At 49.9% G+C, this 22,146-nt stretch overlaps 1 protein-coding gene across 3 annotated transcripts in view; it reads right to left on the bottom strand.

Annotated features, from left to right (window-relative positions):
* LOC117225913 (zinc finger protein castor homolog 1) overlaps positions 1-22,146 on the bottom strand; it is a 125,398-nt gene that overhangs the window by 54,360 nt on the left and 48,892 nt on the right. For 2 of the 3 annotated variants that reach the window (XM_033479754.2, XM_033479757.2), the window contains exons 2-4: positions 21,010-21,077; positions 19,975-20,417; positions 19,339-19,624 (exon numbers count right to left, since the gene is read on the bottom strand). In XM_033479754.2, the coding sequence (XP_033335645.2) occupies positions 19,339-19,624; positions 19,975-20,417; positions 21,010-21,040 (760 nt within the window). In that variant the 5' untranslated portion in view covers positions 21,041-21,077. The remainder of the gene's footprint in view (positions 1-19,338; positions 19,625-19,974; positions 20,418-21,009; positions 21,078-22,146) is intronic. The other variant, XM_033479755.2, reaches the window with a different exon arrangement.

Raw genomic sequence — 22,146 nt, 5'->3', positions numbered from 1 at the left:
CCGCGAACAAAGAACGGCCGCTCCGATCCGCCGGGAAACGCTCTCTCTCCTTTTCTCTTCATGTCTCTTTCTCTCTCTCTCTCTCTCTCTCTCTCTCTGTCTCTCTCTCTCTTGCTCGCTCGCTCGCTCTGTTTGCTGTCGAACAGCCAGGTACAACTTGCTTTTAACGTTCGCACGAAAAGATACGGATTTTTCAAGCAGCGGGCTCGTTGGAGGCTCGAACTGGGGTTGAAATTGTTAATGGGGGTGGTGATCGGCAATTGTGAACGCGTCTTTGTAGTCTAATTCTACTTGGATGTCCGGTGACGTTCGGACTTATTCCAGAAGTATTTAGCTCTCGGGGAAAATCCTCGAAGGGTGCAATTTAAAGACAGAGCTGGACACGACTAAGAGTTTGAAATGCAAAGTCCAAGAGTCCAAAGTCCAAGTCCAAAGACAATACTTCGATGATCGATAGACTGCGGATTTTTGTGGAATTTCTTATTTTCTAACTAACATTAGTGTCGTTGATTTGCGATAATACGAATGCATGTTCGTATTCACGAGGACCGCTGAACGCGCGGAGTGAGAATGCGAGCAGTGGCCGGGGGGTTTAATTAGTATCGGGGCAGGTCTGCGAGGTGGTTAATCAGAGCGGGGTCCGAAAAACGGGGCCCGGGCGAGGCTCGAATACCGCGGGATTATTCGCAAAAATTTCTAAACTGGCATTCCGCTTGGTCGACGTATCCGCTCTCTCTCTCTCTCTCTCTCTCTCTCTCTCTCGAAACGACTGGCTCCCTTATCTCGAGGAAAAAGTAGAAGAACGGGTCCTCCGTCGAACGCCTAGGGTTTCTGCGTTTTAAATCCCTCTTAAAGGATCGCAACGCGTCGTTTCTCTGTCGGGAGCCGAGACCGGAGAAAGAGGAGAGAGAAAAGAAAGGGGCGTACGGGGGTGGGGGCCCCCGGAGAAGAGGAGAGAAGCGAAGAGAAGAGAAGAGAAGAGGAGAGAAGAGAAGAGAAGAGAAGAGAAGAGAAGGGTACACGGGGGCAGGGGGGAGAGGGGCTGTGGTCGAGGCGGCGGCTTATTGCCTCAACACGTTTTCCATACGCGAAACAGCTTTATGGGGGTCGCCACGAAATTTCGGGGCCCCCATTACTGCGTCGCGAGGGGGGCCCACCGAGTCGAATTTCCGGCATTAATTCGACATTATGCGATATTCAAATCGGGGCCCAGCTTGGAATTTTTCGGGTCTAACGAGCTCTGCTCTCCTACCCCCTTTTCCTCAACCCCCGCCGACCTGATCCCGCCCCCTTCGGCTTTTTACTCGTACACGGAGCCGAGGATGCCGAGGCGAACTTTTCGTCCCGCTGGACGGATCCGCGTTCTTTTCTACGAGATACCTGCGCGAGGCCTTCGGCCTCGGCTTTTCAAGAACGTGCTACTTTTATCTCGTGTGAGTCATCGCGCGCGTCGCGGTTAATTCGTAGTTAATCTCGCACGTGTCGCCGCGTTTTTCTTGCTGTCAGCTTAATTGAGTCGCCCTTAAACGTTCCACGTCGCTTCACACCGGCGAACAATTTTTGTTCAACGCTAAACCCATCCTGCCGTTCGAACGGTCGAAGCTGCGGACCCTCCTCTTTCATGGGAAACGATGGAGTTTCTTAGAATTAATTTAAACCAACAGTTCGGCGTAAATTCAGCCTTGTCGTTGCGTCAAGTAGACCGCGGATCTTTGCGCAAAATAGATAATGCTAAATAGAAAGCTTTTTAGTACGCGGTACGTTCGGTATCAATTGATTGTAATAATATTGTATTCGGAAGATCGTTCGAAAGCCAAAGTAAACAACAGGTGTCTCGAAAACAGACTTCGAAATTAATCTGGCCGCGCGTGGTTCGTCGAAAGGAAGGGAAGGGCCAGGGAGCGCGATTACGGTGGTCGCTTTCGATTTCCGACCACCGATTTTGCTAATATGCGATATTTCTGCGTTAAGATCGTCCTTCCTTAATTCCCCGGCGCGCTCGTTCTCGGCCGACAGAGGCTTTTCTGCCTTTTTCTGGAGCACCTCCGAGAAAGAGAGAGAAAGAGAGGAGGCGGGAGGGCCCGCTCGCTCTCTTCTTATTTTATCCGAGGTCGGGTCCCATCCGCGCGTCCTTTCTTTTTGCTTGACATAATTTAAAATTTATGAGTTCGAGAATCGGTTATGCGCGCGGGCCCCGCTCCGCTCGCTCTCGGCTCACTTTTACCGGTCCCCTCCCACTCTCGCCACCCCCGTCGGGCCCCACGGCACGGGTTTTGCCGGAGAATTTGAATATTAAGATTAGGCCAGCTTTAATGCTCCGTTCTCCTCCACGTATTCCCTGGCTCGCCGATACCACGTCCTGCCACGAAAATTCCCCGCGAAACGTTTTCATAAACTATGCGCCCCCGTTACTCTCTTTCCTCGTTCCCCGCTCCTCTTTCCTCCTTCCTCTGTCCCCCGTACGTTCGAGCATCCCCTCTGCATCGACCGCGTGCCCTTTGTTTCCGCGCACGCTTTCGATTCGTATGCAGAAACCCGCCTTCGTTTCGATATAGTTGTAGGAATAACAGTGGGATCTACTCTTTGGTGGTCCGACTCGGCTCGGTCGGGGCCCCGAGGACCCCCTGACTACCGAATCGCGGGCCCTGACAGCCTAGGATCGAGCCGGGTTTCGGTACGTCGGACTTATACGCGATAGAGCTTCGCGTATCGCCGGGCTCCTCGATTTTTCTTCTATATGCAAAATTCGTTGCCTCGAAGAATTCGAATCATTTCGAATGCACTGTTTTTGCAACTCTGTCTACCAAAATGGAAGCTGGCATAAATTAATCCACAGTTTCGATTGCTATCATTTCGATGCAAATCGAATTTCGTTGCTCTCGCGATTGAAACATTTAGCAGCTTCCTCCGACAGGGATTTCTTTGATCGGTAAATTAATTATGAGAACGATCGATAGGTTTAGGGTTGTGGTCGGATAGAGAGAGGGAGAGAGAGAGAGAAAAATTTCTAGACCGATAAAATCGTCGCCGAGGCGTTCTTTTTTACTTGGCGATCGCACAACAAAATCCCGCCAGGCATTTGCCAACTATTTAGCATAGGCAATTGGCAAATTAGCGGTCACGCGACACGGTTTTAAAATCGAACGGAAACAATGGGATCACCGATTATATTTAAAGCGGCGCGTTTTTACCGTGACCGACGACGCTACTCCCCGATCGTTTCTATATTATTTGCTAGCGACGACTATTATTGGATCGGGACGCGCAAACGATGCAATCGGAAGGTCGGTAAAATGCCTCTGCAATTTTGTTTGCTGCTATAATTATCGTGGTCGAATGCGATCCACATTGTTTCGATCGACAACCTACACTCGGCGTTTCGGAAACGTTCCTCGCCTCTGCAGTTTTTGCTCCGATTTCGCATGAAAATTCGTTGAGAAAAATTACATGCATTTCTTTAATTCTTTAAATTTCTTGCGTCGCGATCTCTTTCTTGCGCAGATCTTCGTTCCATCGAATTTCGGACGAACCTAAGAATTGTATTAACATTATTTCTTCTTGAACATTTCGTTGCAGCACAGTCTCGATTTTATTTTGCACTATTTTAGTTGTTCCACGCGCGTAAATACACCTTCTTCCTTTCGTAAATAATTGTGTCCACGAATGTTTGAAAAATACAGGAACTCGGAAAGTGTTTTCGCACGAGTCCCAGTGCTAATTAACGAGAACCACGGGCATCGTGGACCGCGGGGAAGGGGACTGGGAAAGAAAATCGAAAAATTGGTTGCCGTTCCCGGGTCGTTCGTCTCGCCGCGGCAGGGTTCGTAATCGAAAATCGTCGGAAACCGTGTGGACCTTAGAGAAATCTCTCGCGTGGCCCCGAGGGCGACATCGCCAAATAAAGGGTTAAGGGCCATGCCGAATCCCAGGGCTCTTTTATCCGAGCCCGATGCGCGCCGGATGATTCAGGGGAGAGAAAAGACCCGCGAAAACCAGTTTGTCCGACCTAATACGGTGCCCGTGGCTTCGACGATCTTAATGAACTTCTCTCTTTCCGTGGCCCCTCTTGGCCTCCCCCCTTGCTCCCACCGTTCTCTCCGCCAATCCCATGCTGTTCGCTAATCTCCGTTTTAAAAACCATCGGCTCGCTTTTCTACGAATCCGCGACTCGTTGACTAATTAACGCGTTCGGACGATCCGGTCGTCGGTCGCCGCTCGCGGCGAGAAACTGGCGCCTGCGAATCGACGTGCGTGGGTGGCTCCGACCTTCTGCCAATTTTTCATCATTTTTTCGAATTATTTTCAAATTAATCGATCGACGCTTTCGCAAATTTTGCGAGTCGGCAAGCTTCGACGACGCCTGCGATACATTTCGTCCCGTCGAGATAATTAACGAGTACTGACAAAAATACTACGAGACGGATGACAAATTTTATACGTTTCTTTTTTTAAATGTACAGCATACCGTGGTGTCAGGGGATTTAAAAAAGAGCAAACATTTAATTCTGTATACGCAGTTGTTGCTTTATACGTTCTTCAAATAAACAACGTCACCGGATACGAAAACGATGTTATCGGCGAATGAATGACCGGTACTGATTCCGAGATGAATTATGGCTCAGATAAAAAGATTCTAGAGAAAACGAATCACCGTTTCCAAGAGGACTGTACCGAGCCATGTGTTTTCGAAACGAGCACTCCCACGAGACAAGTCCGCGTTCTTTATTCCTTCCCATTCGGTCCGTATTCGAGGATTTCCCGGAGTAAGACGCGCTTCGATCCCGAGTGATTCGTAATTACCGGGTCGTGTCAACAAACAGAGAGATCCAGAGATTTTATCGTTCGAACGACTTTCCTCGGGACTCTGGAATAATATACAAAGCCTTTGCTCTTTGTCGCGTTCCTTGGGAAGTCATAGGGGGAACGAGAAGCAACTTTTAATCGATTCTCGATCTTTATTATTATCCTCGCGATTTCCCACTTTCTACTTCCTTCTTGGTAGTTTTCAATATAACTTTCCTTCCTAAACGAAACTCTGCAGCAGTCAAAACTTATACTTGTAGTTATTTAGTACATTTTCTGTGTATGCATTTAAAAGAACGAACTACGGCCATTGAAAGCGAAGGCTTCGAGCTTCAAAACGATATCAGACTCGGTATCCTAGGATTCGTCTTTGCGAAACTATGAAGGTTTAAAAATCGCATAGACAATTTCTCGAAAATCGCAAGAATTTGGTGTTTTCAGGGCCACTGTATACGTTGCGGGGGGGTCCATTCGGGGGTCAACCGGATTCATAACCGATAGAAGCAGTCTAAGAGAGGAAGAGAGGAAGAGAGCAAGAGACAGAGAGGGGGGAGCGGGTGTCCATTAGCGTTTCCACGGAGGGCCCTGCTCGGGGCTCGATTAATTTTTCAAACAATCCCACTCGAGACTCATCGATTCGAGATACGGCGCGTGGGGAGGGGGGTCTGGACACGTCCCTCGTGGTCCGGGGAGAGGGCCCATTAGGCCCCGCGGCGCGGAGGCCCCCGATGCCCCTTGTCAGTCTCCGAAAACCAGAAAGTCAGCTTGTCAAATTAATCACGGATGACCAATCCATCAGCGGGCATTCCTAGCCGAGGTGGATCTCTGGGTCCTCCTGGTTCCCTCCTGTTCCCTCCGGTCCCCTCCCGGTCCCTTCCGTTCCCATCTCTCTCTCCGACGTTCCCCGGGCCCTTCGGGCCCCTCGTCCTTCGAGGACAACGACAGGGATCAACGACGTTAGCTTCTGCCCCCTTTTTTTCGGGGAAACGTTATGGTATGCCTGCGTATTGGGGAACCTGACGCTTCTTCTTCTCCTCCTCCTCCTTCTTCTACTTCTTCTTCTTCTTTTCCTTCGTCCTCTTCCTCCTCCTCATCCTCTTCTTTATCCTTCGGCTCCCTTCTCCGCTGATTCCTCAGGCTTGATAGATAATGCTAATGCAGGGGAAGATGACGATGCTTTCGCCTGAGTAATGGTAACTCCCCGACGCGTTTTATTACGGTCGCGCGAGATTGATCGCGTCTAACAAGATGCAAAAGTTTCCAGGTGAGCGTCGGGGACTCGTCGCCGCGGATTTCACACCTTTTTGCGGCGATCTACCTTCTTCTGCCGCGTACGCGCCGTACACCTGGAAATCTTCCCGAGCAACGAATTACGAAGTGTAACGAATGGCGAAACGAGACGGACGGTTTCGATTCTCGCGCGGATCGCTCGGTGTCCCATCGGTCGATTCGGTCGCGACTCGCGACCGCGCGCCAGTCGATAAAATATCACGGGTCGACGACGGAACCACGGGAAATGCCGCCACGAAATTGGCCACGGCGAACGTTTATCGCGTCGTTCGAATATTAAACCACGGAGCTAAGCAGTTTCGGAGCTGTTACCATTCGTAGCGGCGAATTAGCCGAGTTTTTACTGGAAACGAGATCGTTCGGACGCGTACCAGTTTCTTCTGGCGATATCGATACTGTAATTGGCTAGTTTGCGGTGCTATTTATTAGCCGTTGGACACCCGAGTTTGTTTTAACGGCGTTTAGATGATACTTAAGATTCGATAGGGGATATATCGGGCAGTTTCAGCGACGTTTCGGAAGGACGACGATTGGAATCTGTTGGTCCCGGGGGAACGAGATTATTGGGAAACGCGGCAAATCAGTTTCTTTCGATGATATTGATATAGCTATTTCGTAAATTTCTTATTAACCCATTGACAGTGTATCCCGTGACGGTCACGGGCAGAGCGTCAAGTACCAAACGGTTTGTCCCGTGCCACGCACGGGCAGGGTAAGACGTTCAAATTGTTTAGTCTACCAAAGATATCTCTAAGACTATGGCTAGGTTTTCTTTGCTTCCTCTGTTTTCTAAGATTATTTTAAGCACGAATAAACTAGACATTTCTTGGACCAGAATTCGTAATTTTACCACACTGTGAAAGGGTTAATAACGTAATTGAAGTAAGCCGAAGAAGACGATGTACAAAGTGGGAATCGTCGTTGATCGTTTTCCCGCGATCGCGATCCCGATCGGTTCGCAGGTTTCGCAGTCCGTGGATCGCCGAAGCACGGCGGACAGGTTGTTCCCCAGATCGAAGATACACATATAGATCGTTCGAGGATAATCCGTTGCCAGGTTTTCGCGCGAAACGCGTTTCTCAGCGTCGGACAGCTCGCGATGCTTATCGGTTCGCGCGCCGCGCCGCGCCATCGAGGATGATCGACCATCGATGATTATGTTATCAACGCGATTCGAGGAAACGTGAACTCGCGTCCTGGCTCCCGACACGTGGTTATTATCGATCGCGACGGGGGGAAAGCATTTCGGGGCACGGACCGACGCGACGCCACGAGCAGAACGGAGCGGAGCGGAGCGGAGGAGCGGCTTTCTCGGTTCGCGCAAAAGAAACCGGTATTCGTAAAAATAAAATCGTCGAGCCGAGCGGCTCGGCTACCCCGATCAATACAGGACACGACAGCCTGCAGGATCCCGCGAACAGCCGCAGCTGTAAAATCCGCAGCGAGGAAACACGCGGGAATAAAGCAATCAAGCGAGTTTTCCTTTGCCGCGCGCGGACACCGGCGACGAAGAAATTCGCGAGATTTCGATCCAGGGGAATTCATCTAAACTGAAGTTTCTTTTCTTTTCTTTTTTTACGTCGGAAGGTCACTCGTCCGTTCTACAGGATTTTTCGATCGGCTTAGAATCGACAGTCGACAAAAAGCCCTGATAAGAAATTTAACGATCGCTTTGATTTATCGTCGCTCGAACCCTATCTCGAAGAAGTAATTTCCTGTTTAACACCTGGCTTGGTAAATTACTTCGGAAGGAAAGGATTTAGCATACGGGCTAAAGCCGCAGTTGTTCGTTGCGATTCATTATTATTGTTCACGGATTCGATGGGGATGTGATAAATTGCGTTTCTTATCGAGCGCGCAGGGCCCGAGCTCTATCTCGATGCAGAACCAGCCGCGCTTAGGATGTAATTGCACTTTCGAAAAATTAATTGACTGTTTCTAAAACGAATCGTTAAAGGAACAAACGAGAGGAAGCTTTAAAAGAGATTACAAAAACTGGCTTCAATGAACTATGACAGCCTCAATCATTTAGCTAGTTCATCTAATTGTAAGAATAATCTGCTTCCTACATTAATCAAAATGAGCGGAGAAACGATAGCAGAACACGATGTTATGCGATGATACCGGGAACAATAGCCGGGAACGCGTACTTCCCACCGAACCGGTAATTAAAAATAAATTATGCAGGATTGATGAAGATTTCGTCGAATCAGTCATCTGCTGGCTACGGGCGTTTATGCTAATCCACATTTTTGTAAATTGCTTTATAAGTGCAGATAAAGCCGCAAATATATTTTCCAAATGCTGGACTGCGAATTTATATGCGCAATAAAGATCGTCCGCGCCGATTGCAGCTTCCTGAAGCGAATTAAAAATTCCCAAGGGTTTAAATTAATACTTCGAAATAATTACAAAATTGTACCTCGAGTAAAACATTGTCACGAATACTACAGGAAACGTATGTATGCATGATCGTAATATTCTTTGGAGATCCTAATTCGATTCTCGAATGATGGAATTTCTTCGACTCACAGGACATTTCAAGAAATCATCGTTCCGCTACAGCGAGTTCAATAAACGACGGTCGGCAAAAAAGAACTACGCCATGGAAGCATAAAATCCACGCCGCGATCGTCGCCCCAATTAAAAGGGTGGAAGCCACCCCCGCGTTCGAGGAAGCGGGGCGCCTCTCGCGCCTCGTTCCACGACAAACCCTTTACAGACTATCGCAAAAGACGAACAAAACCAACATATGTATGCATGTAGTCCGAAAATCACGGCTCGTTCGTAGCAATAAAAATATTTACATCGCGTTTCGAGTGACATCTGCTCGCGCTCGTTCGCTCGCTCCGACTCGCTCCGACTCCCTCGCTCTCTAGCTCGCGCGAGCAAGCCGAACGGTGGGAAGAGGGCGAAAGGGAGGCGGAATTAAACAAATAATCTCGGGGGGCCCGCGCGAGGGAATCCGTGAAGGCAGGAAAGTGCGCCCGGTAAAAGGATCCCATTGAATTCTAAATTTGAAACGAATGTCCGAGTGTCAGCGGGCTGACGGGCAAAATAAACAAGATGCCGGGCCAGTGGAGTGCGCCGAGAACCAAAAGGAACCAAGAAAAACCGAACGAACGGTGAACGAAGGGACGAGGGAAGGGATATATCGTGGATAGAAACCTTTTTTCGTTTCCATCGTTCGTTACGGGATGCTCGTTGACCTCGATCCTCGCGCGTTAATAACCGAACACCAGGATGAAAAACACCGTTTACACACCGCGTTGCACCGTTCTTCACTGAATCATCGCGTCGGGATTCCCTGTTTCCACAGACTTTTTCGCTTTTCGGTCGTCCCTGGTCGGCCGACGCGACGGATCGATCCCGGCCGACCGTAATCGGCCAAATTGACCGCTAATTGGAGATGATTCGACCTCCGGATTAATTTCAAGCTGTACGCTCGGCCGATTAATTGCAGACCTTCGGTCGTTTCGTTGGTCAAATGATTTTCGAAGTGTTCCGATGCTCGAAGATATACAGGTACAGTAATGTCTCTCTAACCGGCGCTCAGTTTGTCCACAAAAATGGACAATTTGGGAAGAGGAGATACGATTATCCGAGCCTTGCGGTTCGTTTTTATAGTTACGAACTGTCAACAATTGTTAAAAGCCTAACAGTATGCATAAAATGCACTTTGCCACTAAAATGGAAATACCATAAGTCAGAAAAGTTAATTTAAATTTTCCAGTTAATATGGCTTCGAGTGCAAAGGGTTAATTTCCCAAAAACGATCAAATAACCCTTCGAGTGATCGGTGCAGGTAACTCGGGAAACCAATGTACATATTTAGAAAGCCAATGATCCAACACTCGGGAAAGGGACGCCAGAACGATGGGTGCAGAGAAGGGAGCGACTCCGTAGCAGGATGCAGCATCAATAAGGCGATTCTGACTCACGGAGCTAAATTGACGAACGAAAAAACGTAGCTCCAATTGACCCGGAAGTGGACACACGTCTTCACGAGACAACTGGTTCTCGAGTCTGGGAAATTGAAAACGAGTCTTGTGGCAGCTCCCGCGAGCGATTAGGTTGAGCGAACCCCTAGTAGTATAAATTTCGACGACTGATAAAGGAAACACGGCGATGCAAATATGTACACGAAGAAGACGAAGAGAAGGAAGAAGAACGACGACGGGAGGCGGTGAGGAGAAGCGAGGAGAGTGGAGAGGAGAGGAGAGGAGAGAGAAGGAGCCGCGAAGAAGACCGTCACGTGTTCAGCAGAAGCAGGCCCTAGTTCGGGACGCGGCTCGTAAAGGCTTTCATAAAAGCTTTCATAAAACGTTCCACGATTCCAGCGAGCGGTGGCTGGTTTCTCTCTCTCTCTCTCTCCCTCCCTCTCCATCTCTTTCTCTCTCTCCCGGTGTCCTCGTGAATTCCTCGATTTTCTTCGAGTCCGACGCCGCGACGGGGGAATAATAATTGTTCCCCTCGCGCGGAGACATTCCACGACGACGCGTTCGGTTTTATTGTCGCCGCGTTTCGAGCTGAAACGTTTAACCCCTTCGTCATGGAAAGCCGGTGTAATAGCTCCACGCGAGGCTCTAAACCCGCCTCCCGGCTATGATTTACAAGAAGGACACCAGTTCTTCATTGATTCGCCGCGCGATTCTTGCTGCTCCTGCTGCCCTTCGCTAAATGCCCTCTCTCTCTCTGTCTCTCTCTCTCGCAGTTCCCGAATAACATTAAATCGATGCGAGAGCCGCTTTTCGGGCACCGATCGTATCCATAAACGCGCCGTAATTAACTTTCGCCCCCACCATCCTTGCGATTCCGTTGTTTCCCTCCTTAAATCCTTTCTTCGCACTGTTCTTCGTCCGTTTTCCTAATTCTGCTTGCTCCGAATTCATGCTCGAGCATTATTCTGCTTCTTCGGGCTTTGAACGGCGAGAGGAACCACCGGCATTTCTCTTTCCGAGTATAAAGAGTAGGCGTGGCTTCGGTGCTCCCAGACCGTTCTCTAGCGTGGATTTTTGGATCTTTGATCTTTATCGTAGCGAAAAATCTTTTTAAAAAGATCCTAAATCCTTTCGATCTCTTGAAATTAATTTTCCACCGAGTTCTCCCTTATTCTGCAACCTTCCTAAATTACAGTGGGCTAAAAAACGATGCTTAATGGTACTGGGCGAAGGGAGGAAGAATTGAAATTAAAAAAAAAGACAGTTTCTTTAGAGAGACTTTGGTGGCCGCCAGCCCGGGTGCGCTAATCGGGGGGATCCGGAACCGAGCTTTTATGTCTCCACGTGTATATCCCACTCGAGCACGTAGGTAGTAGGTACGCGAGTACCTACGACGGACGTAGGTCTCAGGCGAAAGAGAGAGAGAGAGAGAGAGAGAGAGAGAAAGAGAGAAAGAGATCGAAATCGGAGCTGCTTCTGCACGCAGTCGGGAGACAAAAGGGCCTCCGGGTCCGGATGACAGGAGGTGTCGGGCTGAACCTTTCTCGGATCGGCGACCTGTTGAATCCCCGGCTCTCATAACCTCCAACGAATTCTGAGTTTATTGTGAAAGAAGAAAAACGAGAGGCGAGGACGTGGCCGTGAGGGGAGAGAAAGAAGCCGAAATACGTTAACCCTTATCTGCGTTTCACAAAAAGGACGCCGGCACGATCAACGGAGTGCCCCATGCGGCCCATTTTATTCCTCCCCGAAATCGTAGCGTACGAGTTAAATAAATTGATTTTATATAATCTCAGTTGTCGGACGAAATGTCTAAAACCAGGTTTACAAATATCGAAGGAGCTTAAATTATAGATTGGAAGGGTTAAAAAAAAATGGTCGGAACCGTCGAGCTTCCGAAGCGCCGCAGCATTCGTCCGACCGCAACAAAGTCTTGGCAATCGAGAATTAAAATCCTTCGGATTAACATACAGCTGTTTAAAGAACGAGTAAGAAAAATGATAATACCCAGGCGAAAATATAGCGATTCTATCTGCTAAAGAGACCTTGAGAGAGCTCGGGCGACAATGGCCCCCTTCGAATCTGCATAATCAGTCGATTTCACGGGTCCAACTCGCGATCGAGGCGCGATTTCGACGGGGTGCGATCCGAGAGAAGGATCCAGGTTGGATCGAGTTCTAGGGTGCCGCTGGAGGCTGCGAGGAGAGGTCGAGGACGAGGACGAGGGCGAGGGCGAGAGCGAGGGGAGTAATCCATCGCGAAGAAAAGCAGAAAAGCCGAGTGCGTGTTGCGTAGCAGGCGGGATGGAGGACAGCGATGCCTCCGTGAACCCATTAATCATTCGAGGCCGGATAAAGGGCAGCAAGGATGAAAAGAGAAGACGGACAGTCGGTCGGACGTCGGGCAGGCATGCAGGCGGCAGAAGAAGAGAGAAAAATCCACTCCTTTCTTTCCCTCTGTCGCTGTTTCTGCTCTCCTCTCCCTCTTGCCCTCCTCTCCTTGCTCCGTCTACCAGGAGGATCATTTTTTATTTTCTCCTTTTCGAAATTCGTCGGAGGCCCTCTATTGTCGGGGCCCGGGCCCACGAGAGACTCTCCGGAGTATCTCGGAGCCCCGAGACACGGTCTTTTCGACGGGTAGGAGATTCATTAACTGATAACGCGACTCTTTCTTCGGACTTCGCTTCTCCAAAGTGATAGCCGACGAACGAAGTTCTGGACACCTGTTGAGAGCATACTGGAATTTTGGAATCGAAGCGTATACAGCGATCTCTCTTCGTAGAGTCGGAGGTGGTCGGAGGGTTTGCCATTCGACGAGTGGCAGAATTTTAGTTCCATTTTTATTCGGAGGACCGTGGAACACGTAGATACGAGGATCCGTGATTGATCGCAGAGTGGTCCCTGATTGATACGGTGCAGTACGCCTTTGGAAATTATGATTGAGGACTGCGAGGGTCAATGGGGGGAATGCGCGGAACAAGTCCTGCAGCCGTAATCGTCTTAAAATGGTCGGTAACGAATGTAAGCGGAAATAAAAAAAGGAATTATAATTCTTCGCGATCGTTGTACGATAATCTGAAATAACGATCGAAGAACCAAAAAAGAAATCACAAGATCGTAAAGGAAGCAGCAATCGCGCAGCAACCTACGTCAGAAAATTAAATAAATCCTAAAGATACAGTAATGTCTCCCTTACCGACGCTCAGATTGTGCAGAAAAATGGACAATTTGGGAAGAGGAGATACGATTGTTCGAGCCTTGCAACTCGTTCTTATAATTGTTGACAATCGATAACCATAAAATACGAGCCACAAGGCTCGAACAATCGTGTCTCTTTTTCCAAAATTGTCCATTTTCGTGGACAATCTGAGCGTCGGTAAGGGAGACGTTACCGTATATCGAAATCCAACTTCGAACTCCTGCAACTTTGCGTGAACGGAACGCTGAAAATTCTGCTCGCTCGGATCGTCTAGAGTCGAGTCCCAAGGTTCCTCGCAAAATATTTCAAGATTTGTCTCGCTCGGCGTTCCTCTAATTTCGCCGGGTTGATTTCCAGATCGATCCAGGTAACGTATTCGTGTCGGAAGAGCCGTGTAGTCAGTGTATTTGTCCGTCCAGGTACCCGTCAAGGTTCATAGAAGTCCCCGGACATCTGAAGAGGCAGGAGAAGAGAGGCATCCTCTTCCTTTTACCATCTTCCCGGCCCTCTCCCCTCGGGAACCTCTCTCCGACCCGTCAGAGAGGATCCAACGATTCATCGGCGACGCGCGGTTTCTGTTTGTGCCGCGCGCTTTTACATGATAAATTATGCGCGATTTTTTCCCCCGTATCAATCCCGACGAGAGGTAGTCTTTTGTTCCAGGCATCGGCTCTCTCGTACGTATGTAGGTGGCCGAGGCCCCGGGTGGGAGCGGAACACGCGCGTAACAAAACGAACACAGAGAAAACCGTCTCTCTCTCTCGCACACACACACCACACACACACTCACACACACACACACACTCTCCCTCTCTTTCTGTCTCTCGTCTCGCTTCCTCCTCGCGGCCGGACGTGTTTCGCGCGCGTTTTCGCCGAGTGGAAAAAGAGAAAAAAAAACGCGGCGCGTCGTCACTTTGGCTCGGGGGCCAGGGGACCGGGCCCAGGGACCCTGACCGCTCTAATGAAACCGATTCCGGGTCAGCGACACGTTAATAAACACCTTTGGCTACCTCGTTGGTCGCATAAGCGCGACACGGTGCTACCACCGTCTTCGAGAATGAATTTTCGTAGGGTCGCGATTGTGGGAAGTCGATTCACGTTCGGGATCCGAGAGGCAATTACGTACTCCGATAAGGTTAATCTCCGCAGCTGCGACACCGCGTATTCGTACAACGTATCGAACGCAGCGGCAAGTCATACTCTTTCCTAACGGCAACTAGAACCACCGCAAGTTTTGGCAGGTGTCTGAGAAAGGTGTCTGTGCCGCGGCGTATAAATTGCTGTCGCCGCGCGTTCGATCGCGACGTCGATTGCGGCCTTTGAAAGCAACGATAAAAATTTCGGTTTCTCGAACGTTGAATTGGACCAGAGAATTGCGCGTTTCTTATCGGAAAGACTGTCCGTAAAATTGCTCGGGTTCGAGCCGTGCGACAACGACTTTCGAGGAATCGAATTTCGAAATTTGGAGGCCGGACGACGGCGTGACGCGATCGTCTCCGGTCCCGGAGCACGATGATCGATGACAGAGAGCAAGCCCGACGGAAATTGTTTCGTCTTTTCTGCTCCCTTCGAGCGGAGCCTCGATCTCTAATCTTGTCGTTGACCTTTGACGATGAAATATCATGCTAATGCGTAACAGTACTTCCCAAGCCGTCGGAAAGTTTCAAGCGCAGAGACAACAGAGCGACGCGACGGTTTCGCCGGCGAATGTGTGTCAGCAAGATTCCCAATTCTTGACGAAAAGGGAGGATAGAGAGAGAGAGAGAGAGAGAGAGAGAGAGAGAGAGAGAAAGAGAGAAACGGCGACGACAGGGATAGAAGGGGACGGAGGGAGAACGTTACGAGGCATGTCGCATTCAATTTCACGCGGTCAGTTTTCTGGTAATTGGCAGGATGGCGGCGCTGCCTCGGCGCGGCCCGGAGCGGTGCGGAGCGGCGCGGAGCGGCGAGCAGCGTGTGCCGAGGATAGTCAGCCCCGGTTCGACAGTGTGAGTTTAATCGAATCCGAAAGAGATTACTCTCCGGCCGGACGCGACAAAGACCGTTTCTCGGTGGACAAAGTGCGGCCACCGCCGAAAGACTCAATCGAGTAACAATGGACCGCGGTGCCACCGATGCCCGTTAGGGTCCTTTTACGTCGACGTAAGGTTAACTTACATAATGTATGAATATTGAGCGAGCAACGAGGGAACCGACGATGAGTCACGGACAGGGAATCTCTGTCGGCGCGTGGTAGAATACGGTAACCCGTCGCTTTTTATCCTATTTTCGTTTTTTCGCGCGCCGCCGTCGCTCTTTGCTTCGGCTGGCCGATTTCGCGCTTTGTTGTCCAATTTCTCGGAGAAATTTTTCGGCGTTGTTCCGTTCCAAATTCGTCGAAGACGATGCGCGGAACTTTCGATGCAGACCGAATATCTAGGGAAACGGTTCGAAGACGTCGGTGCAAGTATTTCTAAAAAATACCAGGAAAAAGCAGAGTCGTCCGTATTCTCGATTTTTGTAAAAGTTGCCAGGCATTGCGAACGTGACTCTCGTTACGTTCGAGTTCATTAGAGACGCGTAGAATACATTTCCGAGAACGGGTTCTCTTCTTCCACGTAATCGATCTACGTAAACGTCCAAAGTGATCGCACAAATAAAATCGTTGGAGAACCGAATTGCGGAGGACGATCCTCGTCGACGCGATCGCCAGCCGCCGAAGAGTTCCGGAGGATAGACAAACGTAGAAAGTTAATAAGCCATAGATCGATTCGGGGAGGCAGCAGCTTCTCAGGCTCTGTTATCACGCGTGTCTATCGCGCCCGCTTTCTTTCTGCCTCATCGAAATCCTGATCTACGTGTGCTCTCAATTTTGGACGGGCAACATTTGGAGCTGCCACTTTGAGAAAGTGGCACGCGTATCTATTTATACTTTGCTTCCATCCATTATCAGATTTGTATTCTGCCTATCTCCTTTCGTCGACTCGAACATCGAAGCGGAATTAAAAGCGGAGAAAGAACGCCCGAGAACCTGGCAAATACCAGCGATCGCTCGGAAATTGCTGGCCGGCGATTTTCAATTATCGTTCGACTCCTGCTCGACTCGACTTGCAGCTTAAATTTCGAGATAGAAAGCTGCGCGGCGAGATCCTGAAGCCGATGGAAGGACCTTCCTCTTTATCGAATCGTTCGGTCCTAAAACTCGCAGTTGTCGCAAATATCAGCAGTTTTGTTGCTTCCGAGCAATCGGCAGCTTCCAAGATCCAACGAAATCGTGTTCTAAAATTGATTTTGATCTCCCGATGGAAGATATCGAGCCGAAAAGCACGCGTATCCGGGAAACTCGTTCGGGCGCGATCCGAGGACGAGGTAAGAAGCGGTCGAAAAGGCATAATTGCCGGGAGAGGACGGTCGACGCTCGACGGAGCCACGGCTTCGGCTATGAATCAATCAGACCTGGCAGAAGGCAATTCAAAAACTCGACGGCGAGTATCTCTCCGAGGCAAAGGGGAACGAGGAATAGTGAAATTGACTCGTTAGTCGCGTGCGCGCGAGCGCGCGTTCGGTCGAGGTGTAAGGGCGTCCGTACAGGACGCACAATGTAGAGAACACACGGAGAACGGGTTACGTGTATGCAGCCGGCGAGGAATTCGTGAGAGTGTCAACCCACGCGGGACGCTCGACAACGGGAAACGATGACGCTGGCTGATCTCAAAGGCATCCATCGATCGCGAGCCAGTCAACGGATCGCGCAGCCCGACCGACTTTATGAGTTATAAGTCGGCCATCTTGCGAGAGCCATCACATATTCACGTGCGCGCATATGCGATGCACTGGCAATATGCAAGTGCCACATTCTGCTCTGGTGCACGCGTACAGTCTAATCTAAAAATTACGCGACCGACCGCTCTTCTTTCCCGATCGTTCCCGCTGACGAGCGAACCGTGTCTCTACCTTCTTTACAAACGTGGTAACGTCGTTGCTACGAGCTGCCAACTCTTTTCTCTTTGCAATTCTCCCCAAAATTCCCGAATTCGTTCGACGAATTCAGAGGTACAGCAATGTCTCCCTTACCGACGCTCGGATTGTCTACAAAACTGGACGACTTGGGGAGAGGCGATACGATTGTTCGAGCTCGTTGCGGCTCGTTTTTGTAATTGATGAGAATTCTTAACTATAAAAACGAGCCGCGAGGCTTGAATAATCGCATCTCCTCTTCCCAAATTGTCCATTTCTGTACACAACCTGAGCGTCAGTAAGGGAGACATTACTGTATTAAGTTTATTCCTCGAAACGACTGGAGCGGGGATTTTCGATTAAATTGCGAATATAAAATTGTCCTTTTCTGCTCGTCGAATGTTGACGAATGTTGAATCGTCTATGAATTTCTGATGCGAAGAAAGATCGTCGAATCGATTAAATGCATTCGAAATACGTATGTTTATCGGTGAGACGAATCGAACGAATGCTCGAATTAAATCGCGCGAATGAAATTATCCAGTTCTCATCTGCTCGTTAAATAATAGACACGCTTTAAACTCGGTGATTTTCTACTCGCGGAGAAAAATTTCCGTATTATACCGCATTGCCCGTATCCGTGACGCGTGTATTTTCAGCTCGCATTCGCGTAACCGATTGGAACGAACGTTTCAATTATTGTGCGATATAAATTTATTATAGATAACTTCCGTGGCTCGCATCTAGCAACGCGAACGATTAAATTAAGCGTTCGAATCGCGCGAGGAACGACGACAGTGTCCTCGAACGATTCGGTTCACAGTTAACTTCCTCCGATCTCCGGCGATTTTTCGAACTCGTCGAGCAAGAAGCGAAAATTATTGATGAGACGAGCATGATCGCACGACAGGCGTTTCATTAACGCAGATCTGGACCGTTCGATCCAGTCAATGGACGTTCACCGGCTTCCTGACCGAGAAACTATTAATCCCGATCGCTAATTCCGCTTTCACGGTACGTTTGACGCTGCCTGCTCTCCAAAGAGTTTATCGACGCTCGTTTTCAATAGGCATTAACATCGGCCCGATAACGGAAACAATGAAATCCCGGTGAAAAAAATTCACTTCCCACGGTTGTTTCGACGTTTTCAGATAAGGTCGATCTCGGGCGGTCGCTTGGAAATTGATTTTTCGCCAAGGAACGGCTCGCGCTGCCAGCCAGCGACGATCGTCAATTGCTCCCAGGCCCAGCCCCGAATTCAATGCCAGCCAATCGTCGGACAGTCCCATTGTTGGCTCGGGTAACCATTTCGACGAAGGCGAACACCGAGCGCCTCTAATTTTCTGTTCGGCAAACGAGTCCTGCCGCGAATACGTAACAACGATCCGAGAAACGGGACGCGATCGATCGCTTCTGTCGTCGCAAGATCCTCGTGGATCCTCGGAAAAATCGGGGACCGAGGCGAGCAGAGTTTCTGGGCCGAGCCCGCCTGCGCTGCTCCCGCGAATCGAAAGTTGAAGCAACGTTGCTAGAAACGCAGCCCCGGATGCTTATTAACGATCGTTAGCCGAGACCGGTCTAATTAGTCTATGTAGATCTCGGCTGGCTGTATGTGGATCACAGGGAATTTGGGTCCGATCGACGGGATCTGTTGTGTCTCTATCGCCAGACTTTTTCCACGACGCGTGTACGGTAATGTCTTCCTAATTGACGCCGAAATTCTGCACAAAAATGGACAATTTGGGAAGAGGAGGTATCATTATTCGAGCCTTGCAGCTCGTTTTTATAGTCGTTGACTATAAAATAATAATCGTTTCTCTTCTCCCTAAATTGTCATTTTTTGTGGACAATCTGTGCGTCGATTAGAGAGACATTACCGTATCGACGTCTGTTGTTCCAATTGCTTCAATCGTTGCTATCTTTCTCGTCCGAATCTTAGAGAAAAACTATTCTTCGACCAACAGCATCTTCGAAATGGAAAATCCTTAATCTATTTATCGCATCCATCGACCCCGAGTCCTGAAAAACTCGAGCCGACATAAAGATTACGCGTATCAATTACCATTTTTCGAAAGCGCCAATGCGTCCGAGTGCTGGGAGAAGGGTTCCCCGGCAGTCTGGCCAGGTACAAGCGTGGATCAAAGTAGCAAGGAGCAACACGAGTACTCACCGTGAGGCTGTTGGCCGGTTGCAGGGTTCAGAAAGGTCGGCGGTAGCTGTCTGCTGACTGACTTAGCCAGCTCTCCACCCGCCAGACCATAGATCGCCAGCAGCTCTGCCATGGTCGACTCGGCGTACTCCCTCATGCCCTCGAAGGGCTTCCTCTCCTCGCACTCGTTCTCGCCGTCAGCGTCCTGGGCCCGATCGTCCTCGAAAGGCGTGTCGTCCAAACGGCCCGATTCCGCGTCCAGGCCGCCGCTGTCGCTCTTCGACGAGTCCGAGTTCGGACTTCTTGCCTGTCGAGCAGAAACCCACCCATTCGGTTCGCATCATTTCGCCGAAAGCATTCGAGGGAACGCGGCCCCCGCTTGAACCTAGTCGTCGTAATTTATCGTGCGTCAACGAGGATCCGAGAAGTACAGGACCATTCGGTGAACGCGTAATCGTCGGCCGATAAAATTATAGGAGACTCGTAAAGTTAAGAGAGAGAAGGCCCGAGAAAATACATTAAGATCGACAAGATTAAATCGAACGAACTTCATCCTCGTCTGCAAACAGTTTTATGATCCGCCGCGCATTAGCATAATTCGACCGGCTAAAATTGTCGAACGACGGCAATCCGAAGGTGGTATGATTTTTCGGTTACCTCGGTGCCAGGCGAGTAGAGCTTCTGCGACCTCAGCTGCTCGAGGATGAACTTGTGCCTGAGCGAGTCCCCGCTATCGTCGTCGGCCTCGGAGGAAGGCGGCCTGGTGGCCACGGACAGGTCCATGGGACTGACCTCGTTGTTGTTCAGTCTTTGCTTGGACCTGTCCTCGGCGGGCAACAGCATGGTCTTCCTCTCGTACTCGAGAACCTCGCTGGAGCTCTCCTCCATCGTCTCGAGCTCCTCGTCCTCTTTCTCCGACTCATCGGACACCTCCACCATGCGGCTGCTTATCGGCTTGAAGTTCTTCCGTTTGTTGCGCGGTTTCTGGATGCTATTGATCTGCAGCTGGGTCTGAGACTCGTACTGGGAGTCGCTGTCCTGATCGGCGGTGCCCCGCCGGGTCGTCGCGTAGTTGTACACCGAGTCGGAAAGCATTTCCGCTGATTAACAAACAGAATCTCTCGTCAATCGGCTGGGACCGATGAATTTTCGACCGTCGTCTCGTCGGCGGGTGCTGCCTTTGGCCATGCGATCAGGAACTTATCGAATTCTCTTTAAACGTGAACCGTCTCTCATTTTTTCTTTTTCTTTTTTTTTCAAATGGCCAGAGGCTGCGTTTTTAGGGCATCGATCGCTGGAACGCGCGAACCCCCGGAGATCTCTTTGCTTTCTACGAGACGGAAGAAACGTCGCGACGTGTCTTTTTTTCAATTTGCCGAGGGCCCGGACGAAATCGGCGGAGTTAGGGTAACCATCGTGGACGAGCCACGTCGACTAGGATTGATGGATTCGGGCCGGCACTTGCGCAACCACGAAGGCCGCTCGCTTCCCGCGAATCAAATTTTAACATTAATTAGAATTCAGCCGAGGCGCACGTTAATTGAACGTTCTCGGAATCGTTAGAGCACTCGCGCCGGCTATTAGGATTCGGTAAAATGGAGGGATACGTGATCGAAAGCAACGCGCGGCCTCTGGCTCGTTGCTCGAGCAATGGCCGCTCGGAGATCGTGCCTAGAAGAGGAAGTGGCTTACTGGGGCCATACGGGCTGGTTACCGCGGACATCTCGAAACTCCTGGACTGGCCGACTCTTCAAAGCATTCTGGAACAACAGAGAAAAAACGACAGTATCAGTACCGATCGACTCTATCAAAACTATTTTAATCGAATCAACAGCATTTATCCGTCAACGATACCCTAAACGAACGCTGCTGTTTCTTCCAGGAAAAAGATAAAAGCCAAAGGCGCGTCAAGCTACTCTACTCGTCGAGGCGATACTCTATCAGGAATTCGACCCGACTATTTCGGATTTCGCTGGAAAACTGGGCGAATGAATTTTCATCGAGGTCTTCGAGGTTTATCGCGAAGGTTCACCCCCGTTCCTGGGGGTTCGGGCGATCCCCTATCAGGATTCTAACCCGGTTATTTCAGATTCCGATAGTAAAACGGATCGAACGATTTTCAGTCGAGATCTGCGAGGATTCCTCGACGATTTTAGGGGAGTTCCCGTTAGACGTAGCGATCGGGGCCCGACTTCCTGGGTCCCTTGGCTCGCCGAGAAACGAATTGTCCCTCGTTCCTCGTTATCGCGGGTCCGTCTACTCGGCTGACCGAGCAGCGCTCGTATATCAGCGTAGCTTTTGTTACGGCGACGTGCCTTTGTTTTCGCCCTGTTCTCGCGTCTCGTTCCAGTGGCGCAAACGTGGACGGTTCTCGCTCGTTCGGCAGCGTGACGGGCCCGTCCGGGGATTTCGCTGAACTTGCCGTAACCCACTTTCGCACTGACACAGAAATAGATAACCCCGGAGGATTTCTTTCCCCGTTCCGGTGCCCGATTCGGCTGTTCGAAGAACCGCGATTTTTCGCCGACCGTCGTTCCCTCGAACTCGGAGAATCTCAACTGCAGAAATCATCCCTGAGAATCGTGGCGCGTGGTTAAGGACTGGCGAACCTTTGACCTCTTTCAGAAATGATGGAGGATGACGCTGGATCGTCCGAACCGATTTGAGAAATGAAAATCGAGGATCGATGATAATAGAAAATTTCTCATTCTTTCCAGAGATAAATTTAAACTTGCAGAAATATGGAACGTCCCTTGCAGCTATGAAATTGCAATAATTACTCGGCGTCCCATCGGGCTCGAAACGGAGCTGTTCAGATACGGAACATCG

The sequence above is a fragment of the Megalopta genalis genome, chromosome 11 (genome assembly GCF_051020955.1).
Source record: "Megalopta genalis isolate 19385.01 chromosome 11, iyMegGena1_principal, whole genome shotgun sequence".
NCBI classification, from domain to species: Eukaryota; Metazoa; Arthropoda; class Insecta; order Hymenoptera; family Halictidae; genus Megalopta; species Megalopta genalis.
Note: the sequence above shows the minus strand (reverse complement) of the source record. Positions and strands in the feature narration are given on the sequence as shown.